The sequence below is a fragment of the Mya arenaria genome, chromosome 1 (assembly GCF_026914265.1).
Source record: "Mya arenaria isolate MELC-2E11 chromosome 1, ASM2691426v1".
Taxonomy (NCBI): Eukaryota; Metazoa; Mollusca; class Bivalvia; order Myida; family Myidae; genus Mya; species Mya arenaria.
In genome coordinates this window covers 34129243-34155149 of record NC_069122.1, presented here as the reverse complement: position 1 = coordinate 34155149, position 25907 = coordinate 34129243, and the positions used below count along the sequence as shown (strand labels likewise).

At 35.7% G+C, this 25907-nt stretch overlaps 1 protein-coding gene across 1 annotated transcript in view; it reads left to right on the top strand.

Annotated features, from left to right (window-relative positions):
- Nucleotides 1-25907, top strand: part of LOC128226665 (uncharacterized) — a 43996-nt gene that overhangs the window by 4735 nt on the left and 13354 nt on the right. Inside the window, exons 4-10 of the mRNA XM_052936647.1 lie at nt 4553-4809; nt 7858-7950; nt 9768-9865; nt 10954-11079; nt 14662-14753; nt 23809-23875; nt 24966-25097. Of these exons, the coding sequence (XP_052792607.1) occupies nt 4553-4809; nt 7858-7950; nt 9768-9865; nt 10954-11079; nt 14662-14753; nt 23809-23875; nt 24966-25097 (865 nt within the window). The remainder of the gene's footprint in view (nt 1-4552; nt 4810-7857; nt 7951-9767; nt 9866-10953; nt 11080-14661; nt 14754-23808; nt 23876-24965; nt 25098-25907) is intronic.

The following is a 25907-nucleotide window of genomic DNA, read 5'->3' as shown; positions in this document are numbered from 1 at the left end:
GCTTGGATCACAGGGTTCGAATTTAGACTTGCATACTCGCAAAATGCGAGCAACATTTGCAAATTGCGAGTGACCTTTATTCAAGCTTGCAAAATTCTGCGAGTGGCTTTTTCTAGACCACAAAATATTAAAGGGAAAGTAGAATAACATGAACTTAACTCCGCAACGTAGTAGAGTGTAAACAGCCTATAAGTGGCATGTTAACACTACCAGTATAAAGAAGACAGTACAGAGTCACGCTCTAGTAAGTTTTCAAAATATAACAAATACGGAAAAGGCCGAGTTTTATCTTGAATCTTCCAGGGATGCTCCGAGGCGTGCATAATACAAAGTGAATACAAATGACATAATCGCCTAGCTCAATCATTGGCTAAATTTAGCGCTTTCGCGCATTATATGTAAAATCTGTAAACCATTGAATATATTTCCGCCCAACTGTCAAAATGAATAGACTTCGTTGATGGATATATTTCATGGTCGAAAACATCCACGCTATATTTACTGTTGCTTTTATTTATTTTAAATTTATAATGTTATTGTTTTTAATACTTATAGACTTAATGAAATCTGTAGCGTGCTTGTCGAGTGGTCATTAAATTACCTGATGGCGAGGGTAAATATACAAAGTGAACAATGTAAAATTATTGGACAGCTTTGTTATTAAAAAGCTGCCAGCATCTGATGAGTCTTTCCGAACCCCCCCCCACCATCCTCCCCCCCCCCAATAGAATAAGCCATCAACAAGTTCTAGTAGTCGAGTCACTCTCAAGATAGATACTTTTTGTGTCGCCTGAAAAGACAAACATATAGGGGTTACTTTTGTCTGCGGCTGCGTCCGCGTCCCATTTTCGCTTGTCCGGGGTGTATCTCCTAAACTATTAGTGGTATCAACTTGAAAGTTCATATGTAGATAGATCTAATTGAGGGCAAGTGCAGTGCACATGAGCTGTTACTCTTGCTTCCATATTTTAGAGTTGTTGCCGTTTGTTATTTTTCATGCTTAAAGTTTTGTCCAGGGCATATCTTGTAGAATATAAGAGTTATCAACTTGAAACTTCATATGTAGATAGATCTAATTGAGGGCAAGTGCAGTGCACAATAACAGTAACTCTTGCTTTCTTAGTTTTAAAGTTATTGCCCTTTGTTAATTTTCATGCTTAAAGTTTTGTCTGGGGCATATCTTGAAGAATATAAGGGGTATCAACTTGAAACTTCATAGCTAGATAGATCTCATTGAGGACAAGTGCAGTGCACAAGAACCGTAACTCTTGCTGCCATATTTTTAGAGTTATTGCCCTTTGTTTATTTTCTTGCTTAGGTTTTGTCCGTGGCATATCTCGTAAACTATAGGAGGTATCAACCTGAAAACTTATTCCGTTGGTATATCTGATTGAGGGAAAGTGCAGTGCACAAAAACCGTAACTCTTGCATTTATATGTTTAGAGTTATTGCCCTTTGTTAATTTTCATGCTTAAAGTTTTGTCCGGGGCATATCTTGAAGAATATAAGAGGTATCAACTTGGAACTTCATAGCTAGATAGATCTCATTGAGGGCAAGTGCAGTGCACAAGAACCGTAACTCTTGCTGCCATATTTTTAGAGTTATTGCCCTTTGTTAGTTTTGTCCGGGGCATATCTTGAAGAATATAAGAGGTATCAACTTGAAACTTCATAGCTAGATAGATCTCATTGAGGACAAGTGCAATGCACAAGAAACTGTTACTCTTGCTGCCATATTTTTAGAGTTATTGCCCTTTGTTAATTTTCTTGCTTAGGTTTTGTCCGTGGCATATCTCGTAAACTATAGGAGGTATCAACCTGAAACTTATTCCGTAGGTATATCTGATTGAGGGAAAATGCAGTGCACAAAAACCGTAACTCTTGCATCTATATGTTTAGAGTTATTGCCCTTTGTTAATTTCATGCTTAAAGTTTTGTCCGGGGCATATCTTGAAGAATATAAGAGGTATCAACTTGAAACTTCATAGCTAGATAGATCTCATTGAGGGCAAGTGCAGTGCACAAGAACCATAACTCTTGCTGCCATATTTTTTAGAGTTATTGCCCTTTGTTAGTTTTGTCCGGGGCATATCTTGAAGAATATAAGAGGTATCAACTTGAAACTTTATAGCTAGATAGATCTCATTGAGGGCAAGTGCAGTGCACAAGAACCGTTACTCTTGCTGCCATGTTTTTAAGGTCACATTGATGCATGGATTGGAGGGCACTAGTGTTTCCATCAGGTAAGGCCACATTGATGTATGGATCAGAGGGCGCAAGGGTTTCCATCAGGTAAGGTCACATTGATGTATGGATTGGAGGGCACTAGTGTTTCCATCAGGTAAGGTCACATTGATGTATGGAACAGAGGGCACTAGTGCTTCCATCAGGTTTGGCCACATTGATGCTTGGATCAGAGGGCACTCTTGATGCCATCAGGCTTGGCCACTTTGACATATAGATTTTAGGGCACTAGTGATGCCATCAGGCAAGGCCACATTGACATATAGATCAGAGTGCACTGATATGTATGCCCCTGAAGAGCAGGATAGAGAACCTTCAGACTTTCTGTTCATCCATCACCATGGTTCCCAATCAATAACTAAAGAAACGTTTTGGCCCCTAGCTTTAAACATAAAAGGCAGGTAGGTCATGAGCAGCAGTAGACCTATCGATTTTGAGGTCAGTATGTTAATAGACATTGAGATGAAACAGTTTCTAGGGCCCGAATTTGGCCCAAAAGAACAACAAAAACTTGGTCTTATGAGCAGCAGGTGACTTTATCAATTTAGGTCAAAGTTCAAGGTCACTTTCAAAAGTCTTATGAAAACTAGTGTCTGCCCAGATTAAACCCTATCCATGATACTTAAGAAGTAGGTTTCCCTTGGCAGTGTGTGACTCCTTTTTATTAAAGGGCATAAGGTCAAAGGTCAAGGTCATTGTCAACTGTCTTATGAAAACCTAGTAGCACAATAACTTGCTAAAAATTTGATGTAGGACAACAAAGCTTTAGTGCTTGGTTGCACTTAACCAGGAGATGAGGGGGGTCAGTAGATCAAAAGTAAGGTCACAGTTAATAGTCTGATGAAAATTGATTCTGTAATTCTAAGAATATAATGTTTCTCTTCACTTAATAATCAATGTATTTCTATTAAAACATCTTCATTCAATCTTCATACGCTTTTGACAAAGCAGCATTCAGGAGGCATGTCTTCGACAAACTTACTTACTTGTTTGACTTTATACATTAGTAACCCAAGTGGGTTTTTTTGGTGCAATTTACTGCTAAAGGCTGTTTCCCCTTGCTAAAAATGTTCACCTCCCCCCCCCCCCCCCCCAATTTTTTTCTTCCCAATTGGATAAATGCAGACTACGTTAATAAATAAAAAAGCAATGAATTTCTTGAAAAATAAACATAATCTTGACAAGACTTACTCTTTCACAGCATAATGTATGCGTACAAAATTGAAAACATGTATATTTGCCATTATATTAGCTGTTTTGGCCTGATTTTGTATCTTTCCTAAAGTCAACTTTTTTACCCAATTTGCAAGGAACAGGCGGTAATAAATAATTAAACAAAAGCTCTGAACCCTTTGTAGCAATTCAATCTTTTAAGATCTGAATATATGTTAATATGTCATTATCTTATATTATTAAAGTGACACTCTTACTCAAAATCAATACATACACATGTATTACAAACATAAATTTTGAGTTATAATCCTTTAACTACTTACTAAATAATCCATTTATGGAAATATTAATTACTGATAACAAGATTGTAGCCGTGTATTTAAAAGCTGAAAACGTACAAATACTAAATGATTGGTGAATGCTAAAAGATTTACTGTGTTTTCGACATTTATCTATCCTTTTTGGTTTATTAAAAAAATGGTTATTATTGTGATCAATCTTATTTGAGAGTAAGAGTTCCTCTTTAACAAAATATTAATATTCTGTTTCTTGTTGATTATAACGGGCTATAATAGCAAAGCTGTTGTTGAAATACATTCGAATGTCTGTGAAAGCATTCATTCAAAATTACCTAGAACAGGGTGAGGAATCATGTGACTTTATGAAGAAAACTAACTTTTAAGCACATGTCTGACTTCTTAGATATTACTTGCGACTAAGAAAATGCATTTAAAACAGAGAATCACGGCGCACACAGCATTGCATTGACGTTCTACAAAATTCCATCGTGTTGAAATTTCGGCCAAGAATTGCATCGTTAAATACAAGCAAATCTTCAATATTTCACAAGTGCAGAAGCAGAAAACAGCATAGTCTTTTATAGGCTATGAAATATTTTCATATAATTTCTGTCAAAAAAGTTATTCAGATATGAACATCATTTACTTCTATGTTTATATATATATATATATATATATATATATATATATATATATATATATATATCGGTTTTGACCCTGGTGACCCATGTGAGAATCTCTGTAAGTCATGCAATTCCTCCCCCTGAAGAAGCATACATAATGATACACAGTCAGTGCTTAAGTATGCATTTGTAATTCTCAGTAATGTTCTGTAGTTCATCAAAAGACAAGGGTCACCCGTACACGACACGAACCACAGTGACTACTCTGAAGGCTGTATGTGTTGACTGCCACCTCCCAGTTGTCTCCTACACATGGAGTGTGCGACATTGTTTACAAAGTCTCAGTATGGAGGAGTGCCGGAACTGTGATTTCCATGTCCTTCAACATAGCAGTAACTTGGACACAATCACTCTTGACAGACCTGCGAAAAATATTGCGCATTGGGACTACTTGGCTGTTTATGTCACAGGTAACAGGCTTTAACCTTGCATATAAGATGTTAATCGAAAGGCTCTTTATAAATCAGTGGTGCACTTTATACTACAGTGACTGACACATAATTTAGCTGTGATGGTATAGGATTATGTGAGTCATTGAAATCTTTTCCCCAGCATAACTCGAAAAATCTTTGAGGTATTTACATCAAACTTCCTATTCAGATAGATATCATTTAGGAGAAGTGCATTGCACAAAAAACATAACTCTGGTTGCAGTATCATTTTAGTTATTGTCCATTGTTTAATTGTAGTCCTTGTTCTAAGGCGAAGTTGATACTAGCTTGGGAAATTATATGGCAGTCTGCGACTGCTCTTCTCATTTTGCAGTAAGTAGGTCAAAGATAACAGTCATTGTGACTTTTACTAGAAAACTGACAGATAACACTTCTCAAAATCCAGTCTGTCAGATGCATTTTGGAAAAGCCCCTTAAATCTCATTGTTCTGTATGTGATTTCTTGTATATTATTCTGTATTTAAGTTACATTCAACGATGGAAGCCAGAATCGGCTTATCAGACCTGGAAGAGTATTACGGTCGCTAATGACACCCACTGCCACACAGTGCCATATTCAGGGCTGACTGTGGTGGAGCAATTCGATATTCTGTGTGATAAGTTGCCTGTCCTGATCCTGTCATTGTTCAATACAAACTGAGCATCCTCACAGATGGTATAGGTAAGCATATTTCCTTGGGAATGAAATTGAAAGCAATTTCCCGAGTAAATCCTGCCAATGCATCTTTTAAGCTGCACTCTCACAAATTTACCGTTTTAACATCTTTTTTGTCTTGGAATTTGCCATTTTTTTGTGTTAATATCTGAAAAACAGTTACATACGACTTGAGACTAAAGATCAGATAGCAATTTTTCATATTTACGTTAGAAACTTAATGATTTATGCTTTAAGAAAAATGCATAAAACATTAATTTTTGAACATATCATTGAAAACCTGCGATCTGATTTTTTGTCAGCAGTCTTATACCACTGTTTTTCCATGCATTTTCGCAAAAATTGCCTAGTTCCAAGACAAAAAATAATATAAAAACATTCAATCTGTGGGAGTGCAGCTTTAAGTTATTTATTAACAGCATTAAAGTTATTATTAATTTAAATTGCTTATGAGCATGCTATTGGGTGATTTGTAGTTGTTCAGGTTAGGGCACAACTCCAGCACTCGGACGTAATCCACTTGATCGCTCAACATGACTTACATGTGGCTCTGAGGACCACATTGGTGATTGCAAGTTTGCTAGTCCTTTTGTTCATTAGACAACCATGTAAACACATTCCCTAAAAAAGACCCTAGACATTTTGGGAAAAATTGTGTCATGAAATATTCCATTTTGATAAAAAAAAACTTGCTTTAGATAAAAAATTCGAAAATTTTACAGTTAAAAGAACAAGCTTTACTGTATCTTGTAAACGAGGAAATTATTGAAATATTAGTTTCTTTTCCATTTCAAAAGACCTGAAATGGCTGAAATATCAATCTGTGAGTATAAATATCATGACAATATATATTGCATATATATACTAATCTGAATATGATGAAAATTGAATTCTGAATTCAATAATCCACAAAACTTAACATCACACAATTCATCAGGATTTTGAATATACCATTTCAGGTAAAATTACTTTTTAACTATATACAAAAAATTATGTTTTTTTTACTATTGATTGGGATTTTTTTCTACAGATTGGGAAAATTATCATATGTTATGCTAGGAAAATGGTCCAATAGTCAGACCCGTTGGAACTATAAAAAGGCCTGTAGATGTAGGTCAACTTGCATTTTTTTTTAGTGATAAATTAATTACTTAGCTATATTGAGATAAGTTATATGAATAAGCTGTAACCATTTCAGAGGTGATGGCAAATATTGGGAGCAGTTGTATATGACGGACTTGGTGCTGATGTCCGGTAAACACAGAGAAGACTTCATATTGCAACTTCATTACGCTGTTACATATTACGGCGACGTGTGTGGGAAACACGCTTTCAAGCACAGGTCATATTTATATTCATAATATACTCAGTAAAAAAATAAAATGTACTATGTATGAACAATAATGTTTCCTATATTAGGACGGAAACAAGCAGCAGGATATTAGCAGTTCAGTAACTAGCATGTGTATGCTTGTATTTATATAAATATATACATAGCATATATATAACAATGCTATTCACTTAAACCACAGGTTATTTGCTGAGCATTTATATATATAACAATGCTATTCACTTATACCACAGGTTATTTGGTGAGCATATATATATATATATAACAATGCTATTCACTTAAACCACAGGTTATTTGGTGAGCATATATATATAACAATGCTATTCACTTATACTGCAGGTGATTTGGTGAGCATATATTCACTTAATTATACTGCAGGTATTTGGTGTAAAGCAGTGATGTCACACACTATTGTATAGCCACTTAATAAAATAAAATGACAGCCATTTTAGGCTATTTAGATTTTTCACGGGTTTGATATTTCCACATTTTTTTTTTCATTCAGATTGTTAATTTCAAACCTAGCATAAATTCAGACTACTATTTTCAAATGACAAAAAAAGTCATAAATTTTTGCTAAATGCTAAAAACCAATAAAGAAAGTGAACTCTTTCATTATTACGGCTTTTTCATTTTAAAATGTAACCCAGGGGGAGAAGGCACAATTATGCCACCCCCCTTCAGTAGCAAATTTACCTTTTTGGGGTCCAAATTAACGAAAAAAGACACTCGCCCGTATACATTGAAAATAATTAATCTTGTTAAAGGTGACCAAATTAAAAAAAAAAACTTTGGCACTTTGACATTTTCACAGTGTCATCCATAAATTGTCTCTTAACCAGCTCCCAATTTTACAAAACATTATCCGGTGTAAAGCTATTTGTTTTGTAACAGTTTCACATTCATGGCAGTTGGTGTGTTATTGATTGGCTGCTTGGCTGGACTGTCCTTGCTGTTTCCATTGTATATTGAAGCATGTTTTCTAACTATAATTGAACAGGTGAAGGATCCACCCCGTTAACTGAAGAAATGGTTCACAAGATAGATGATGTCACAAACGAATTGTCTTTTAATGATTCAGACTCATTGTACAGTAAGGATCTTCTCATGCAAAATTTCTTGTGTCTTGAAAATATTCTTAATTTGTCCAGTTTTTGGGGTCTTATTATTAAAAGCCCTGGTCTTGTCGGCATCGGCAACATTGTTGTGCAAATGATATTGACAATGTATTTGGCTAAAAAAAATCTTCTTTCCAGTTTTTGGGGTCTTATAGCCCTGGCCCCAATTTCTCGAAACTTCTTAAGCTTAACAGTCTTAAGTCGCTTATTTCAATTAGCCAAAATACATACTGAAAATGGATTTTGATAAATGAAAAATGGTTTATTCTGATAAACATACAGAATTTTCCTACATAATTTCTAAAAAATTATTGAAGAAGCAAATATAACACATTTTATAGAACAACAAAAATAGTGAGATTAGCTTAATCCTGTTATAAGGGACTTAAGAAGTTTCGAGAAATTGGGGCCAGGTCTTGTCGCCATCAGCGATTTTGTGCAAAAAATTATTGGCAAACTCTAAAAACCATCACTTCTAGATATTCAGCTGAAACTTTGTACACATGTTACAAGAGACAATTATGTTCACATACAGGAGGAGTGATAACTCTTGCTTTCCTATGGAGTTCTGCCCCTTGCTCAAATGAAAAAGAAGACAAGCATTTAAGTTCCCTCTTCGACGCTTTTGTTAAGGCCTTAAAGAATAATTGTTTGTTAAGGGTAATATCCCCAAATTATTAGGTAGGGCAGGTTGTGATTTATTTATTTTTCAAATATGCTATATGTTAAGACATTATTAGCTCGACTATTCGAAGAATAGGTGGGCTATATTACTCACCCCAATACCATTCATTCAATTGACTTAATACTTCACGCAGTTGTTCAGGGCCATCACATGATGAGGTTAGATAACTCCATATTATTCTTTTATACAAATTATGGCCCCTGATTGACTATGGAACTTAGGTTAAAGTTTTAGAGCAGGTTGGGATATTTATTAATAACTTCTATATCCTTTGTTAAATTGACTTGATACTTCACACAATTGTTTAGGACCATCACCCGATGAGGTTACATAACTCCATATCCTCAATAATACAAGTTATGGCCCCTGATTGACTTAGGTTAAAGTTTTAGGCAAGTAAAAGTTAAAGGCAAGTTGGGATTTTAATAAAAAAACTTCTATACCGTTCATTAAATGCACTTAATAAAATTCAAAATTATTTACGACCATCTTACAACAAGAAACATAACTCTAATTTAAGCCTAAATACAAATTATGGCCCTTGATTTTTTTTTGATTTTTTTAAAATTTCCTTTGAATTTGTATATTCTTAACCACATTTTCATAATGGGAAATCAAGTTATTTGAATGACTTGCGTCATTGTTTGGGTGGGCTGGTGGGAGGGCAGCATCAATGTCACCTTGGGTATCAAATAATTTTAGTTAGGTTTGACATAAAGAGACCAAACTTGGTATTATTACATCGTTATTGTATTCTTAGTCAAAGCGGCGTAGTCGAGCGCGCTGTACTACGACGGCTCTTGTTTTTGCTAATAGCCCTCTTTTTTGCAAATGTCACTCGTATATTGCTGTTGTTATGGAGCTATGTTCTGAAAAAAAATATAATGTTAGTTAATAATATATCTATAAAAAAAATTGTGTTCATAATGAGAAGGCTTCTTTTTTTTCTTTTTTTCCAGGGTTGGTGGTTTTTATTTGGTTTCCTGGGTTTGGTAACCTCAAACAAACATGTTTTTGTAAAGCTTTCTTACTTTTAACTTTTTTTTACATAATGTTGACTAGTAAGGTGCAGACAAACAGAAACATCTCCTGATCTGTTTTTTACAGATTCACTACATAAATTAACAAGCTGTGTACATATGATAAATCTGGATGAGGCACCTGATCCTTCAGGTCAACCTAAACATACAATACAAACTGCAGAGGTAAGTAATAGATACAGTTTGAGTTTTTCTTCAAAAGTGTCCTCTTACAGACATAAGAAGCGGTTTCTCTAGGACGAACACGAATTTTGTCCGAGGCGAAACCGAGAATAAAGTTGGTGTTCGTCCTACCGAAACGCTGCGTTTCCTGCATCTGCTAGAGGACGCTTTTGAAGAAAAAACATGGAACTGTATCTGACTTACACAACAATAAGTGTATTGCATATATTAGTGAGCAAATAAATGCATTCATAAATAAATAAATACAGATTTATAAATAGATAAAAAGGAAAAAAAATCTGAACTATTAACATAAGATTATTATCATGGCCTTTCTAAAAACAATGTATTGGCTTAGGGGGATTACTCAAAATTCTCGTGCACAGTCCGCTAACAACTAAGAAAACACTTTCAATAGCTCTGCTGGCAGCATAGTCATATAAATAATTTTACATACAATACATCAAACTCATCTTTAAAAGTGATACTCATATGTTATGATAAACTTATATAACGCCATATAACTTAAGTTAGGATTGATGGATAGTGGTGAAACTTGGGTAGCTAGCTTTTGTCAATAGCTAGCTTGAAATTGTTTTTGAGGATGTTGGGGTCAAGGTTACTAAAATTAGAATAATGGTTTCTAACCAATCACTTTTGTTAGGATTGATGGCGAGCTAGTCAATATTATGAAACTTAGTATGAACATTGCAGCAAAACTGAAGACAATGCTTAACTTAAGAGTAATTTTAAGTTGAACAAGCCCCAAATTCTTGTACTATTGCTTGGCATCAAAGTTTTTAACAAGCCTTGTTATATAAAATTCAGAATTTGAGCAAGCGCAGAAGATATTTTCCTAGTGCAGGGCTAATGTGGGCTTGTGTTAATTTCGACCAATGAAAGTAAAGAGAAAGGCTGCTGCTTTCTTCTAACTCATACAAGAAAATAATTGGCTACATATTCTAATTGCCTGGTGTTGTCTCATTTAAAGCCCTCCAAAATGTCTTTAATAAGCTATAAATAATGTGGATTCATATGTTTGACATTTGATAATAAACTGTCTGTCAAACCAATCTTGTTCTGCTGTCCAGGTACGCGGCCATGTAATCAACAAGCTGAGTGAGATAGATGCAAAGGATGCACAGATAGTAAATGCTCTCAGTCTTACACTCAGCACAGTCGTTAAAAAACCAGACCAAATCACCAGTAAGGCAAAGGTAGGATTATTTCTGGCCAACACACAGTCATTTCATTGACAACTATGAACTATTCTTCTTCAAAAATTGTGTTTTTTACTACAGGAACTCTGCGATTCTTGCGGCAAATTATGTTATGTATTTTAGCTAAGCTTAAAGCTTTAATGTTTATCGAAGCTTTAGCAAGACTTTTTTGGGGCTACTCACCACTCTGACATAATCTCAGTTAATACTCACCACCAAAAAGTCACTCCAACATAAAACTCTGTGAACACTCACCACCAAACAGTCACTCCAACATAAAACTCTGTGAACACTCACCACCAAACAGTCATTCCAACATAAACTCTGTGAGCACTCACCACCACACAGTCACTCCAACATGAAATAAGTATTACTCACCAGCAAAAAATCACTCTAACATAAACTCTGTCAACACTCACCACCAAAGAGTCACTCCAACATAACCTCTGTGGGCACTCACCACCAAACAGTCATTCTAACATAAACTTTGTGAACACTCCACACCAAACAGTCACTCCAACATAAACTCTGTGAGCACTCACCACAAAACAGTCACTCCAACATTAACTCCATGAGCACTCACCACCAAACAGTCACTCTGACACAACCTCAGTGAATACTCACCACCACACAGTCACTTCAACTTAAAAACATTAACTCTGAGAACTTACCACCAACACTCACCAGCTAACATTTACTCCAATATAAATTCTGAACACTCACCAGCAAAAAGTCACTTCAACATAAACTCAGAAAACACTCACCAGCAAACAGTCACTCCATCATAAACTCTGTGAACACTTACAAGCAAACAGGCACTCCAACATAAAACTCTGTGAACACTTACAAGCAAACAGGCACTCCAACATAAAACTCTGTGAACACTCACCAGCAAACAGTCACTCCATCATAAACTCTGTGAACTCTACCAAGCAAACAGACACTCCAACATAAAACTTTGTGAACACTCACCAGCAAACAGTCACTCCATCATAAACTCTGTGAACACATACCAGCAAGCAGTCACTTCAACATAAACTATGTGAACACTCACCACCAAACAGTCACTCCAACATAAACTCTGTGAGCACTTACCACCAAACAGTCACTCCAACATAAACTATGTAAACACTTACCACCAAACAGTCACTTCAGGATAGACTCTGTGAGCACTGTCCACCAATTAGTCATTATATAATAAACTCTGTGAACACTCACCAGCAAACATTCACTCCAACAGAAACTCTGTGAGCACTGTCCACCAATTAGTCATTTTAGAATAAACTCTGTGAACACTCACCACCAAACAGTCACCCCAACATAAACTCTGTGAACAGTCACTTCAAGATAAAACTCTGTGAACACTCACCACCAAACAGTCACCCCAACATAAACTCTGTTAACACTCACCACCAATCTGTCACTCCAACATAAACTCCTCAAATACTTGCCATAAAACAACCACTTCAACATAAACTCTGTGAACACTCACCACCAAACAGTCACCCCAACATAAACTCTGTGAACACTCACCACCAAACAGTCACCCCAACATAAACTCTGTGAACACTCACCACCAAACAGTCACTCCAACATAAACTCCTTAAACACTCGCCAGCAAACAATCACTTCAACATAAACTCTGTGAACACAAACCAGCAAACAATCACTTCAACATAAACTCTGTGAACACAAACCAGCTAACAGTCACTTCAACATAAACTCTGTGAACACAAACCAGCAAACAATCACTTCAACATAAACTCTGTGAACACAAACCAGCAAACAGTCACTTCAACATAAACTCTGTGAACACAAACCAGCTAACAGTCACTTCAACATAAACTCTGTGAACACTCACCACCAAACAGTCACCCCAACATGAAACTCTGTGAACACTCACCACCAAACAGTCACTTCAACATAAACTCTGTGAACGCAAACCAGCAAACAGTCACTTCAACATAAACTCTGTGAACACAAACCAGCAAACAGTCACTTCAACATAAACTCTGTGAACACAAACCAGCAAACAGTCACTTCAACATAAACTCTGTGAACGCAAACCAGCAAACAGTCACTTCAACATAAACTCTGTGAACACAAACCAGCTAACAGTCACTTCAACATAAACTCTGTGAACACAAACCAGCAAACAGTCACTTCAACATAAACTCTGTGAACGCAAACCAGCAAACAGTCACTTCAACATAAACTCTGTGAACGCAAACCAGCAAACAGTCACTTCAACATAAACTCTGTGAACACAAACCAGCAAACAGTCACTTCAACATAAACTCTGTGAACACAAACCAGCAAACAGTCACTTCAACATAAAACTCTGTGAACACAAACCAGCAAACAGTCACTTAAACATAAACTCTGTGAACGCAAACCAGCAAACAATCACTTCAACATAAACTCTGTGAACGCAAACCAGCAAACAGTCACTTCAACATAAACTCTGTGAACACAAACCAGCTAACAGTCACTTCAACATAAACTCTGTGAACACAAACCAGCAAACAGTCACTTCAACATAAACTCTGTGAACGCAAACCAGCAAACAGTCACTTCAACATAAACTCTGTGAACACACCAGCTAACAGTCACTTCAACATAAACTATGTGAACGCAAACCAGCAAACAGTCACTTCAACATAAACTCTGTGAACACAAACCAGCAAACAGTCACTTCAACATAAACTCTGTGAAGGCAAACCAGCAAACAGTCACTTCAACATAAACTCTGTGAACACAAACCAGCAAACAATCACTTCAACATAAACTCTGTGAACACAAACCAGCAAACAGTCACTTCAACATAAACTCTGTGAACACAAACCAGCAAACAGTCACTTCAACATAAACTCTGTGAACACAAACCAGCAAACAGTCACTTCAACATAAACTCTGTGAACACTCACCACCAAACAGTCACTTCAACATAAACTCTGTGAACACAAACCAGCAAACAGTCACTTCAACATAAACTCTGTGAACACAAACCAGCAAACAGTCACTTCAACATAAACTCTGTGAACGCAAACCAGCAAACAGTCACTTCAACATAAACTCTGTGAACACAAACCAGCAAACAGTCACTTCAACATAAACTCTGTGAACACAAACCAGCAAGTCACTTCAACATAAACTCTGTGAACGCAAACCAGCAAACAGTCACTTCAACATAAACTCTGTGAACACAAACCAGCAAACAGTCACTTCAACATAAACTCTGTGAAGGCAAACCAGCAAACAGTCACTTCAACACTAACTCTGTGAACAAGCACCAGCAAACAGTCACTTCAACATAAACTTTACAAACACTTACCAGCAAACAGTCAATTCAGCAATAGATTGTTGGCCAACAATTACCTGTCTAGCAAACAGCCATTTAAGCCTGAACTAGGGAAAAACAATTTAGAACATCCTGGGCATGTTTACAGCCAAGATTGACAAAAATAATCATGATTCATCTGATTGCCATCTTCGCAATGGAATTCAAATGAAATCCATTTAATTGAATGTTGTTGTTGTTCAGCAGATAAACTTACATTCTTGAAAACATTTTTTCAGACCCAATCTGTATCTATATACAGCAAACTGGTGAAGGCTTACAAGAATTCATCTGCTGAGGTCACACAAACAGATCTTGCTGTCACAGCTAGGTACTAAGGGTTATACCATGATCAAGCGTCGTTCAAAATCAGTTGATTGCATCTCAGAAGGCCATGATTTGTTAAGACTTTATTCTATAATTTTATTGGAACAAAGAATTAGCTTACCAACTTTTTACCCCACTGTATTGCAATATATTGATTTCTAATGACCCATTGAGTGTAAATATTGCCAACTTACATAAGGAAATATAAGTCATTTGTCAATTATAAGACAGTTTAACCCGGATTTTTCATTGAAAAATACTGGGTTATAGATTGGCAACAGCTGGGCAGGAGGAAGAGTGTTCAGACGTCTTTAACAGTTTTGCGTTCAATTTTGTAACAGCCCGTACGAAATAAAGGTGCAATTTCCGGGCGGAATTGGCATGGAATCAGTGAATTCTGCCTGGTGTATAAACGGAATAATTATTCCGCCCGATATCAATTCATGTTTCTTGTAGATTCTTGGCGTAAAATTATTCTAAGTTCCAGGCGTAAACAAATTACGGGCGTATTTATATACTTTAACATTTGTGTGACACGGAATTTCGTACTTCGGATTTTCTATGCAACCTTTGGGGCGGAATATCCTACTTTAACATTTTAGTGGAGCGTAATTTCGAACTTAGCCTAATGTTTTCAGCCAACAAATCCAAAATCATTCGAATGTCATGAGAAATTATTGAATTGTTTGTGTTCCCTTTATCCCATCATTTACATTTCACATAGCGAGGTAAAAGGTAAACATCTTCCATGTTATTATCTTTACACTGAATCCTCCTTGTATTCAAATAAAAGATTCAAAAAAATATAAAACTACAAAGGGAAGTCAAAATCATTAAGAAAAAAACATGAACCCATGATATACATTTACACTCATTTTTAATGAACTTTAAAGTCAACTTTAAATGTTACTTATGACACTTGTTGGGATGTTACAACATTAATCACTTAAAACAATTGAGCTAACCTCGGCCCAGTCGCCTATAAATAATTAACTTCCACTCGACTCAAGGCCATTGTGTAAAATACTGTGCTACAATATTTGACTCACTGATAAGCCTCAAGGGCTATCTATGGGGTACAAGATCCAGCTGTTAATAAAAACTCGCCTTATCTTGCACCAATCTTGTCAGATTTCCTTCTGCGAACCTTAACCTTTATTTATTCCGGTCATGTGTTTCTCAAGATGCCCACACGGAAACCATTACTGATAGACATACCTGTACAGCGCTTTCGGTCCGTCATTAACAATGCATAACTAAAATTTGTTATTAAGAAAACATTTGACCTTGTGTGACTAACGTTATGGTTAAAACTGTATGTGTTGTGTGTATTTTCCAAAAGATGAAACTTAAGCCGTGATTGATGAAAATCACGCGGACTTCTTATGAATTTTGAATCGTGAAATAAAATGCATATATGCTGTGTAAGACTGGTGGATAATCAACAGCAACAATTGGAAGTGGTACGTGGTCATAAAGATGGAGGTAACTTTTCTATTACTCGTTTTACCAGGACTGGTTCTGATATTGTGTTTGTCTGTTTCTTACTTTTTCAACTATTTTGTTCGATTTGCATCGAGGAATAGTTCTGTGAGATTATGAATGCTTTATGTTTTACAAAATATTTTGTTGGGTATCAATATCATGTTTCTTGACACATGTACCATAGATATTATATAATGTTAACCCTTTGCATGCTGGGTAAATTGTCGTCTGCTCAAAAATGTCGTCTGGTTTATTCTAAATTTCTTTCAATTTACTTAAAACTTTGGGGATATAATGACTGAGTGGCAAACAGCTTGGAACCTGACCAGGCGCCGAGTTACTCGGCGTCTGGTCTGGTTCCAAGCTGTTTGCAAAGCCTTTAAAATCGCCATCAGCAGCTTAAGGGTTAAGGGTAAAAATGAGAACACAGTTATATTAAAATAATATGGATTTTGTAAACCATTAAATAATCTTTTAACTGTTATAAGGTAATTGTTGCAATTAATCAATCTATTTTTACAGTTATCGGAGCAACCTAGAAGGTCAACTTCGCAAGAAAACTCATGTCAACCATCTCCACTCCTGTAACCCTAGGCAACTCTGATGTGGTAAGAATACATTTCAATGTTGCATGACCTTCTGTCATCACGTCTTCTGGCTTCCCGAAACATAAGCATGGTCTTAACTTTTTATTGTCATACAAATAACAGAGGATAATCAAACAGTTGTTACAGGAGTCGGTGTTACATTGATGAGTCCATCCATGAAAGTTCAGTCACTAACGAAATGTTTAATGAACAATATTTATCAGAAAATAACGAGCCCCGCATTCAACGCTTAACTATTTAAATGTGTGTGCTGCAAGAAACATTTCAAATTTTGTTTAACCATATAGTAGTGATGCTATAATGGCATATATATTTTCAAGCCCAGAAGATTGTGACTAAGTAAAAAAAAAAATTCTTCAAAAAACTTACTTCAAAAAGATTTTATTTTAAATACAATTAAGCCAGCCTTGTATTAGCAGCATGTTGCGTGTGACTTCATTTCTGTAATTGTTGACAGCATGTGTTACAGGGTTATCTTTAGTTTCAATTCAGGAGTGTAAATTATACAATAATATCAAATAAATCTGAAATTCACAGATTCAATAAAAGGATACCATTAAAACTGTGTTTTTGTATCATTTATTATATACAGTATAAGCAAACACTCCAAGGTTTCAACTTTTTAAGAGGTGAGGCTATTACGTCACTGTGGGATTTAAAGAACGAAATATACACCAATGCTCCGCGAAAAAGGACAAAAAGAGACTACTTGGTGTACGACCTCCTTGACCAAGTATTCACCAATATTAAACTGGCGAACTCAAGGGAGATAGGTATTGGGCAGCTCCGCCCTCGAGAGGAAACAAAGAATATGCTAGACCACTGGCAATACTTCAAGGTAGATACTGTATTACAAGTAAATGTAGTTTAATAAATACCATTTTAGGTATGACTGCGTAAAATATAAGCATTAGACAGAAGTCAAGACTCATGGTTACCCTTTTACAGGTCATTGTGCAAAATAATCTACCTAAGCCTTAGTTTACCATACACAGAGTTCAGCATTATAGCACTCTTCTCATAACTCTGCCTTTTATAACGGTGTTTTCTTTTTGAAAAAAAACAACTTTCGGTTTACTTATGAAGAAAGTTTGTGGTTTCCGTTGAATAACAAAACTATGTCTTGTTTCAGAGTATGTGCTTTGACGGAAAATGCTGCCATGAAGTTCCCTGAAGAATTAAATCGAGCCACCACTGAAAGAACCATGCATGCGCGATAACAGTTGACACATAATAGATTGATGAACAATAGGGAAGTACTCATTCTACTGTGAAGTGTTCTAGTGACTGGAATTATACTTTATATCCAATATGATAATATAGTGTAACTTTTATTATATTGTTATTGATATTTGAAATGCAGAATAAATTGAGCAAGCTTTAGTATAGTTATTCACATTTTCTTTTTAATTTCATTTTTTTAAATATTTTTTCGCCTATAAATCATTGCGCACATAAAATTAAAATCAGTTAAACTTCATGTTACATCTGTATGAAAATCCGCACGTAAAATAAAATTCCGCCTGTAACTGAAAATCCGTCAACTTCTGAAATTCCGCCCGTAATCTGAAATTCCGCCCATAACTAAAATTCAAGATTAATATGAAAATCCGCCCGTAGCCTAAAATTTGCCCGGAATTTGAATTCCGTCCCACCTCATTTACATATTCGCCCCAAGAACCCGGCCGGAATCGGGCCGGGTTCCACCTCAAACACTTAATTTATATTATTCAAAGTACGCCTGGAAAAATTTCCGCCCGGAACTTATAATATGAGTACGTGTCGATTCCGGGCGAAAAATTTCTTACGGGAGGTCATAAATACAATAGTCAGAATTTTGTCAGCATGGTATTATAGACATTTGTGAATATGGGTCATCTCTGGTCAAAAACTAGGTCACTAGGTCAATTATTAAGACACAATTTGTTGTACAAGTTTCTTATTCCTTTTTTTTTAAATAAAAAATTCAAGAAACTTAGTCATAATATTTCACAGCATGATATTTTGAAAATCAGTGTGAATATGGGCCAAGTTAGGTTAAAAAGTGGGACCAGTATGAATATCAGGGTAAGCCAAATTTACTTTTTTCTCTATAAACATGCATTACTTTGTATATCCTGCTGCAAAATCTCATTTGTCATTATGAAAAATCCAGCTTCAGTTGGGCCTTGTTCATAATGCATTTATAGCCACTTGTTATGACTTAGTTAAAGGGTTGTACTTCATAATGCATTTATAGCTATTTGTAACAACTAAGTTACTGGCTGTGTTTCATAATGCATCTATAGGCATTTGTAACAACTAAGTTCAAGGCTGTGTTTCATTATGCATCTAGAGCCATTTGTTTAACTAAGTTCAAGGCTGTGTTTCATTATGCATCTTAGCCATTTGTAACAACTAAGTTACTGGCTGTGTTTCATTATGCATCTAGAGCCATTTGTAACAACTAAGTTCAAGGCTGTGTTTCATTGTGCATCTATAGGCATTTGTAACAACTAAGTTACTGGCTGTGTTTCATAATGCATCTAGAGCCATTTGTAACAACTAAGTTACTGGCTGTGTTTCATTATGCATCTAGAGCCATTTGTTACAACTAAGTTACTGGCTGTGTTTCATTATGCATCTAGAGGCATTTGTAACAACTAAGTTACTGGCTGTGTTTCATTATGCATCTAGAGCCATTTGTTACAACTAAGTTACTGGCTGTGTTTCATTATGCATCTAGAGCCATTTGTTACAACTAAATTACTGGCTGTGTTTCATTATGCATCTAGAGCCATTTGTTACAACTAAGTTACTGGCTGTGTTTCATTATGCATCTAGAGCCATTTGTTACAACTAAGTTACTGGCTGTGTTTCTTTGCATCTAGAGCCATTTGTTACAACTAAGTTACTGGCTGTGTTTCATTATGCATCTATAGGCATTTGTTACAACTAAGTTACTGGCTGTGTTTCATTATGCATCTAGAGCCATTTGTTACAACTAAGTTCAAGGCTGTGTTTCATTATGCATCTATAGGCATTTGTAACAACTAAGTTAAAGGCTGTGTTTCGTTGTGCATCTATAGGCATTTGTTACAACTAAGTTACTGGCTGTGTTTCATAATGCATCTATAGCCATTTGTAACAACTAAGTTACTGGCTGTGTTTCATTGTGCATCTATAGGCATTTGTAACAACTAAGTTAAAGGCTGTGTTTCATTATGCATCTAGAGCCATTTGTTACAACTAAGTTACTGGCTGTGTTTCATTATGCATCTATAGCCATTTGTTACAACTAAGTTACTGGCTGTGTTTCATTATGCATCTATAGCCATTTGTTACAACTAAGTTACTGGCTGTGTTTCATTATGCATCTAGAGCCATTTGTAACAACTAAGTTACTGGCTGTGTTGCATTATGCATCTAGAGCCATTTGTTACAACTAAGTTACTGGCTGTGTTTCATAATGCATCTAGAGCCATTTGTTACAACTAAGTTCAAGGCTGTGTTTCATTATGCATCTATAGGCATTTGTAACAACTAAGTTAAAGGCTGTGTTTCATTATGCATCTTTAGCCTTTGTAACAACTAAGTTCAAGGCTGTATTTCATTATGCATCTTTAGCCATTTGTAACAACCAAGTTCAAGGCTGTATTTCATTATGCATCTTTAACCATTTGTAAAAACCAAGTTAAGGCTGTGTTTCATTATGCATCTTTAGCCATTTGTAACAACTAAGTTAAAGGCTGTGTTTCATTATGCATCTATAGGCATTTGTAACAACTAAGTTAAAGGCTGTGTTTCATTATGCATCTAGAGCCATTTGTAACAACTAAGTTAAAGGCTGTGTTTCATTATGCATCTATAGCCATTTGTTACAACTAAGTTACTGGCTGTGTTTCGTTATGCATCTAGAGCCATTTGTTACAACTAAGTTACTGGCTGTGTTTCATAATGCATCTAGAGCCATTTGTTACAACTAAGTTCAAGGCTGTGTTTCATTATGCATCTAGAGCCATTTGTAACAACTAAGTTCAAGGCTGTGTTTCATTATGCATCTATAGGCATTTGTAACAACTAAGTTCAAGGCTGTGTTTCATTATGCATCTATAGGCATTTGTTACAACCAAGTTCAAGGCTGTATTTCATTATGCATCTTTAACCATTTGTAACAACAAGTTAAAGGCTGTGTTTCATTATGCATCTTTAGCCATTTGTAACAACTAAGTTAAAGGCTGTGTTTCATTATGCATCTATAGCATTTGTAACAACTAATTAAAGGCTGTGTTTCATTATGCATCTAGAGCCATTTGTAGCAACTAAGTTAAAGGCTGTGTTTCATTATGCATCTATAGCCATTTGTTACAACTAAGTTACTGGCTGTGTCATTATGCATCTATAGCCATTTGTAACAACTAAGTTAAAGGCTGTGTTTCATTATGCATATAGCCATTTGTAACAACTAAGTTCAAGGCTGTGTTTCATTAAGCGTCTAGAGCCATTTGTAACAACTAAGTTCAAGGCTGTGTTTCATTATGCATCTAGAGCCATTTGTAACAACTAAGTTCAAGGCTGTGTTTCATTATGCATCTTTAGCCATTTGTAACAACTAAGTTCAAGGCTGTATTTCATTATGCATCTTTAGCCATTTGTAACAACCAAGTTCAAGGTGTATTTCATTATTCATCTTTAACCATTTGTAACAACTAAGTTAAAGGCTGTGTTTCATTATGCATCTATAGGCATTTGTAACAACTAAGTTAAAGGCTGTGTTTCATTGTGCATCTATAGGCATTTGTAACAACTAAGTTAAAGGCTGTGTTTCATTATGCATCTATAGGCATTTGTAACAACTAAGTTAAGGCTGTGTTTCATTATGCATCTATAGCCATTTGTTACAACTAAGTTACTGGCTGTGTGTCATTATGCATCTATAGGCATTTGTAACAACTAAGTTAAAGGCTGTGTTTCATTATGCATCTAGAGCCATTTGTAGCAACTAAGTTAAAGGCTGTGTTTCATTATGCATCTATAGGCATTTGTTACAACTAAGTTACTGGCTGTGTGTCATTATGCATCTATAGCCATTTGTAACAACTAAGTTAAAGGCTGTGTTTCATTATGCATATATAGCCATTTGTTAGCAACTAAGTTCAACCTGGCTGTGTTTCATTATGCATCTAGAGCCATTTGTAGCAACTAAGTTAAAGGCTGGTTTCATTATGCATATATAGCCATTTGTACAACTAAGTTACTGGCTGTGTTGCATTATGCATCTATAGGCATTTGTAACAACTAAGTTCAACCTGGCTGTGTTGCATTATGCATCTATAGCCATTTGTTACAACTAAGTTCAACCTGGCTGTGTTGCATTATGCAACTTTAGCCATTTGTAACAACTAAGTTAAAGGCTGTGTTTCATTATGCATCTAGAGCCATTTGTAAAAACTAAGTTTAACCTGGCTGTGTTGCATTATGCATCTATAGCCATTTATAATAACTAAGTTACTGGCTGTGTTTCGTTATGCATCTAGAGCCATTTGTTACAACTAAGTTCAACCTGGCTGTGTTGCATTATGCATCTATAGCCATTTGTAACAACAAAGTTACTGGCTGTGTTTCGTTATGCATCTAGAGCCATTTGTTGCAACTAAGTTACTGGCTGTGTTTCATAATGCATCTAGAGCCATTTGTTACAACTAAGTTACTGGCTGTGTTTCATTATGCATCTAGAGCCATTTGTAACAACTAAGTTCAAGGCTGTGTTTCATTATGCATCTATAGCCATTTGTAACAACTAAGTTACTGGCTGTGTTTCATTATGCATCTAGAGCCATTTGTAACAACTAAGTTCAACCTGGCTGTGTTGCATTATGCATCTTTAGCCATTTGTAACAACTAAGTTCAACCTGGCTGTGTTGCATTATGCATCTATAGGCATTTGTAACAACTAAGTTCAACCTGGCTGTGTTGCATTATGCATCTATAGCCATTTGTAACAACTAAGTTACTGGCTGTGTTTCATAATACATCTATAGCCATTTGTAACAACTAAGTTCAACCTGGCTGTGTTGCATTATGCATATATAGGCATTTGTAATTAACAACTGAGTTAAAGGCTGGTATCTTTACATGATTAGGGGAAAAATAAATAATGTGTATATAACTAATATAGAGTCTCAGATAATGTTCGATAAAATCTTGAGGTTCACACAATTACTTTATTAAACAGAAATATATGGGAAATTAATAATTGATAATTGGAGGCTCTCTCATTGGGCACTGTAGATAGTACTGGTTTATTCTCGTACTGGTTATTCTCGTACTGGTTTATTCTCTTTTTTTAGGAGAATAATACAGAGAAATACTGATCATTTTCAAATAAAAAATCACATAATGAAAATTGAACAGCTCTTGTTTCTGAAATGTGATGTGATGCAAGCATTTTAGAATGAAAAATTATCAATTTTGTTAAGTGAAAAATTGACATTTGAATCTAAGTATCAGTACCATTTAACTTTGCTTCAAATACTATAACTTACCTAGATTTAAAATGATATATTCAACATGATGAAAATGACCTCTCCAATTACAGGCGATAATCAATTTTGGTTTTTGTCCATTTTTCAATCCCTTTAGTTTTGTTATGTTGGTATTTTTTGTTTCTTATCTTTAAGTTTACTTACTATGTACAATTGATTATTTTATAGACTTCTTAGAAATTGTGCTATTTTTATGTTAAAAGTTTTAAATAGTAGAGGTACAGTCAAACCCCATTGGCTCGAACTCACATGGTTTGAATTTCTTGTTGGCTCAAAGTGGATGTTAAGGACGATTTCTATTTACTGAAGGTAAGCATTTCAGCTTAGGTCAAATTTTCCGAGGCACAAGTTATTTTTGCCGGTCCTTGGGAGTTTGAACCAACAGGGTTTGGCTGTAGTTTGTCTTTATGAACTAACGCTGCAAGTCATTGCCTGTTGTCAGCCTTTTAGTGAGCGGATTCGGATCTCTGGTGTTCAACACAGTTAATGAAACCAAAGAACAGAGTGAGGTAACAGAATGTTGGTCTGACCATTCTCAGTTGTTAGCTTGACCATGAAAGAATAAGGAGAGCTATATTACTACATGAGCCTAGTGTTGGCATCACATCTTGGTTACGGTTTGTAATTGTAAGCACCTTCAAGTCATTATTGCAGCAAATAAATCATGTTTTGCATTGAAACAATTAGATATGTGTTTTCCTGACTACTTAATTATTAATGTAAGATAACTCTTCCTTGAACATAATGCAAATTAAGGGTGTTTATTATTGACTGAAATTCTGGTTAAGGTTTTGCATGTAAGACACTATATATCAGCAACTACTTGAAGTATCGCATAGAGACTAATTTATACTATGGTACTCAACCACCTGACTTTCTTAAATAAACAAGTAAGATAACAGTCTTATTACATATAATGCAAATAATTGCCATTTTCTATATGACTTAGACATTCTGGACAAAGTTTTGCATGTAATCAAATGCATTGAAACTTTATAAAATCAAGTATAATAACTCTATCTTGCATATAATGCAAATTTTCCCCCTTTATTGTCTTGCTTGTTAAGGTTTTGTATGTAATCTAATTTTACAGTGATCCATGCATTTCCTGACCCAAACGGTGCAATCCTTATACTGAATAGTGCCGAAATAGTGGAGCACGCTGTCTCTGTGACAGCTCTTGTTATATTACAGTTTCTGTTACTAGTGTTATTTCGAGGGTAACAATTTATGATCATTTTCGTGTGAATGGTTTACTTCTTGTTGCTGCGTCATGGTTTCAAATATTCAGAAATTAAGGCAATTTTATCTGGTACCAACTTTAAAATCCAGCTTTATATCAATTGACCAATGTTTGCCAAATCAATTGATAAATTAATGGCATTGAACTTATATCAAACCATGTGAAATTTTGCCAAACCAAAAAGGATTATTAAAAGGATCTCGTGAAAAAATATCAAATTACCCAATTGTGTGTGCCAAATCAGATGATTGATTTAAGGCATTGAACATATAAAACCATTTGAAATTTGGCAACATCAATTTTTTATATTAAAAGGATGTCATGAAATTATAGCAGTGTGTGGTTGCCATATTCAGGAAAACAAGGGGTCTACAAAGACTCTCTTGTCCTTGGTAACGGATGTGATGGATGTGATGCAGACTGACCAGGAAGTGGATGGCCCACCCATCACCATTGTCACCCCCTCTATCTACCTCTCTATGAACAAGGTATGTCTTCAATAAGTATTTACATTCTCTGAGTCCATGGTATTGATGAAACTTGTCATTCATGATGTATAACTCGTAATAGATTATGAGGTCATTTTTATGCCCCCGAAGGTGGGCATATTAAAATCGCACCGTCCGTCTGTCCTTCCGTGTGTCCAGCTTAATAACTCGTGTCCGGGCTGTAACTTTCCCTTGTATGGACAGATTTTAAATAACTTGCCACATGTGTTCCACATACCAAGACGACGTGTCGCCTGCAAGACCCGTGTCCCTACCTCGAAGGTCAAGGTCACACTTAGTGTTTATTCACAATGGAGTGCTGCATATAAGGACATAGAGTATAGGTTGTCGTGTCCGGGCTGTAACTTTCCCTTGTATGGACAGATTTTAAATAACTTGCCACATGTGTTCCACATACCAAGACGACGTGTCGCGAGCAAGACCCGTGTCCCTACCTCTAAGGTCAAGGTCACACTTAGTGTTTATTCACAATGGAGTGCTGCATATAGGACATAGAGTATAGGTTGTCTTGTCTGGGCTGTAACTTTCCCTTGTAAGGACAGATTTTAAAATAACTTGCCACATGTTTTCCACATACCAAGACGACTTGTCACATGCATGACCCGTGTCCCTACCTCTAGGGTCAAGGTCACACTTAGGTGTTTATTCACAATGGAATGCTGCATATATAAGGACATAGAGTATAAGTTGTCGTGTCCGGGCTGTAACTTTCTCTTGTATGGACAGATTTAAAAATGGACTTGTCAGACATACCAAGATTACGTGTAGCGTGCAAGACCCATGTCCCTA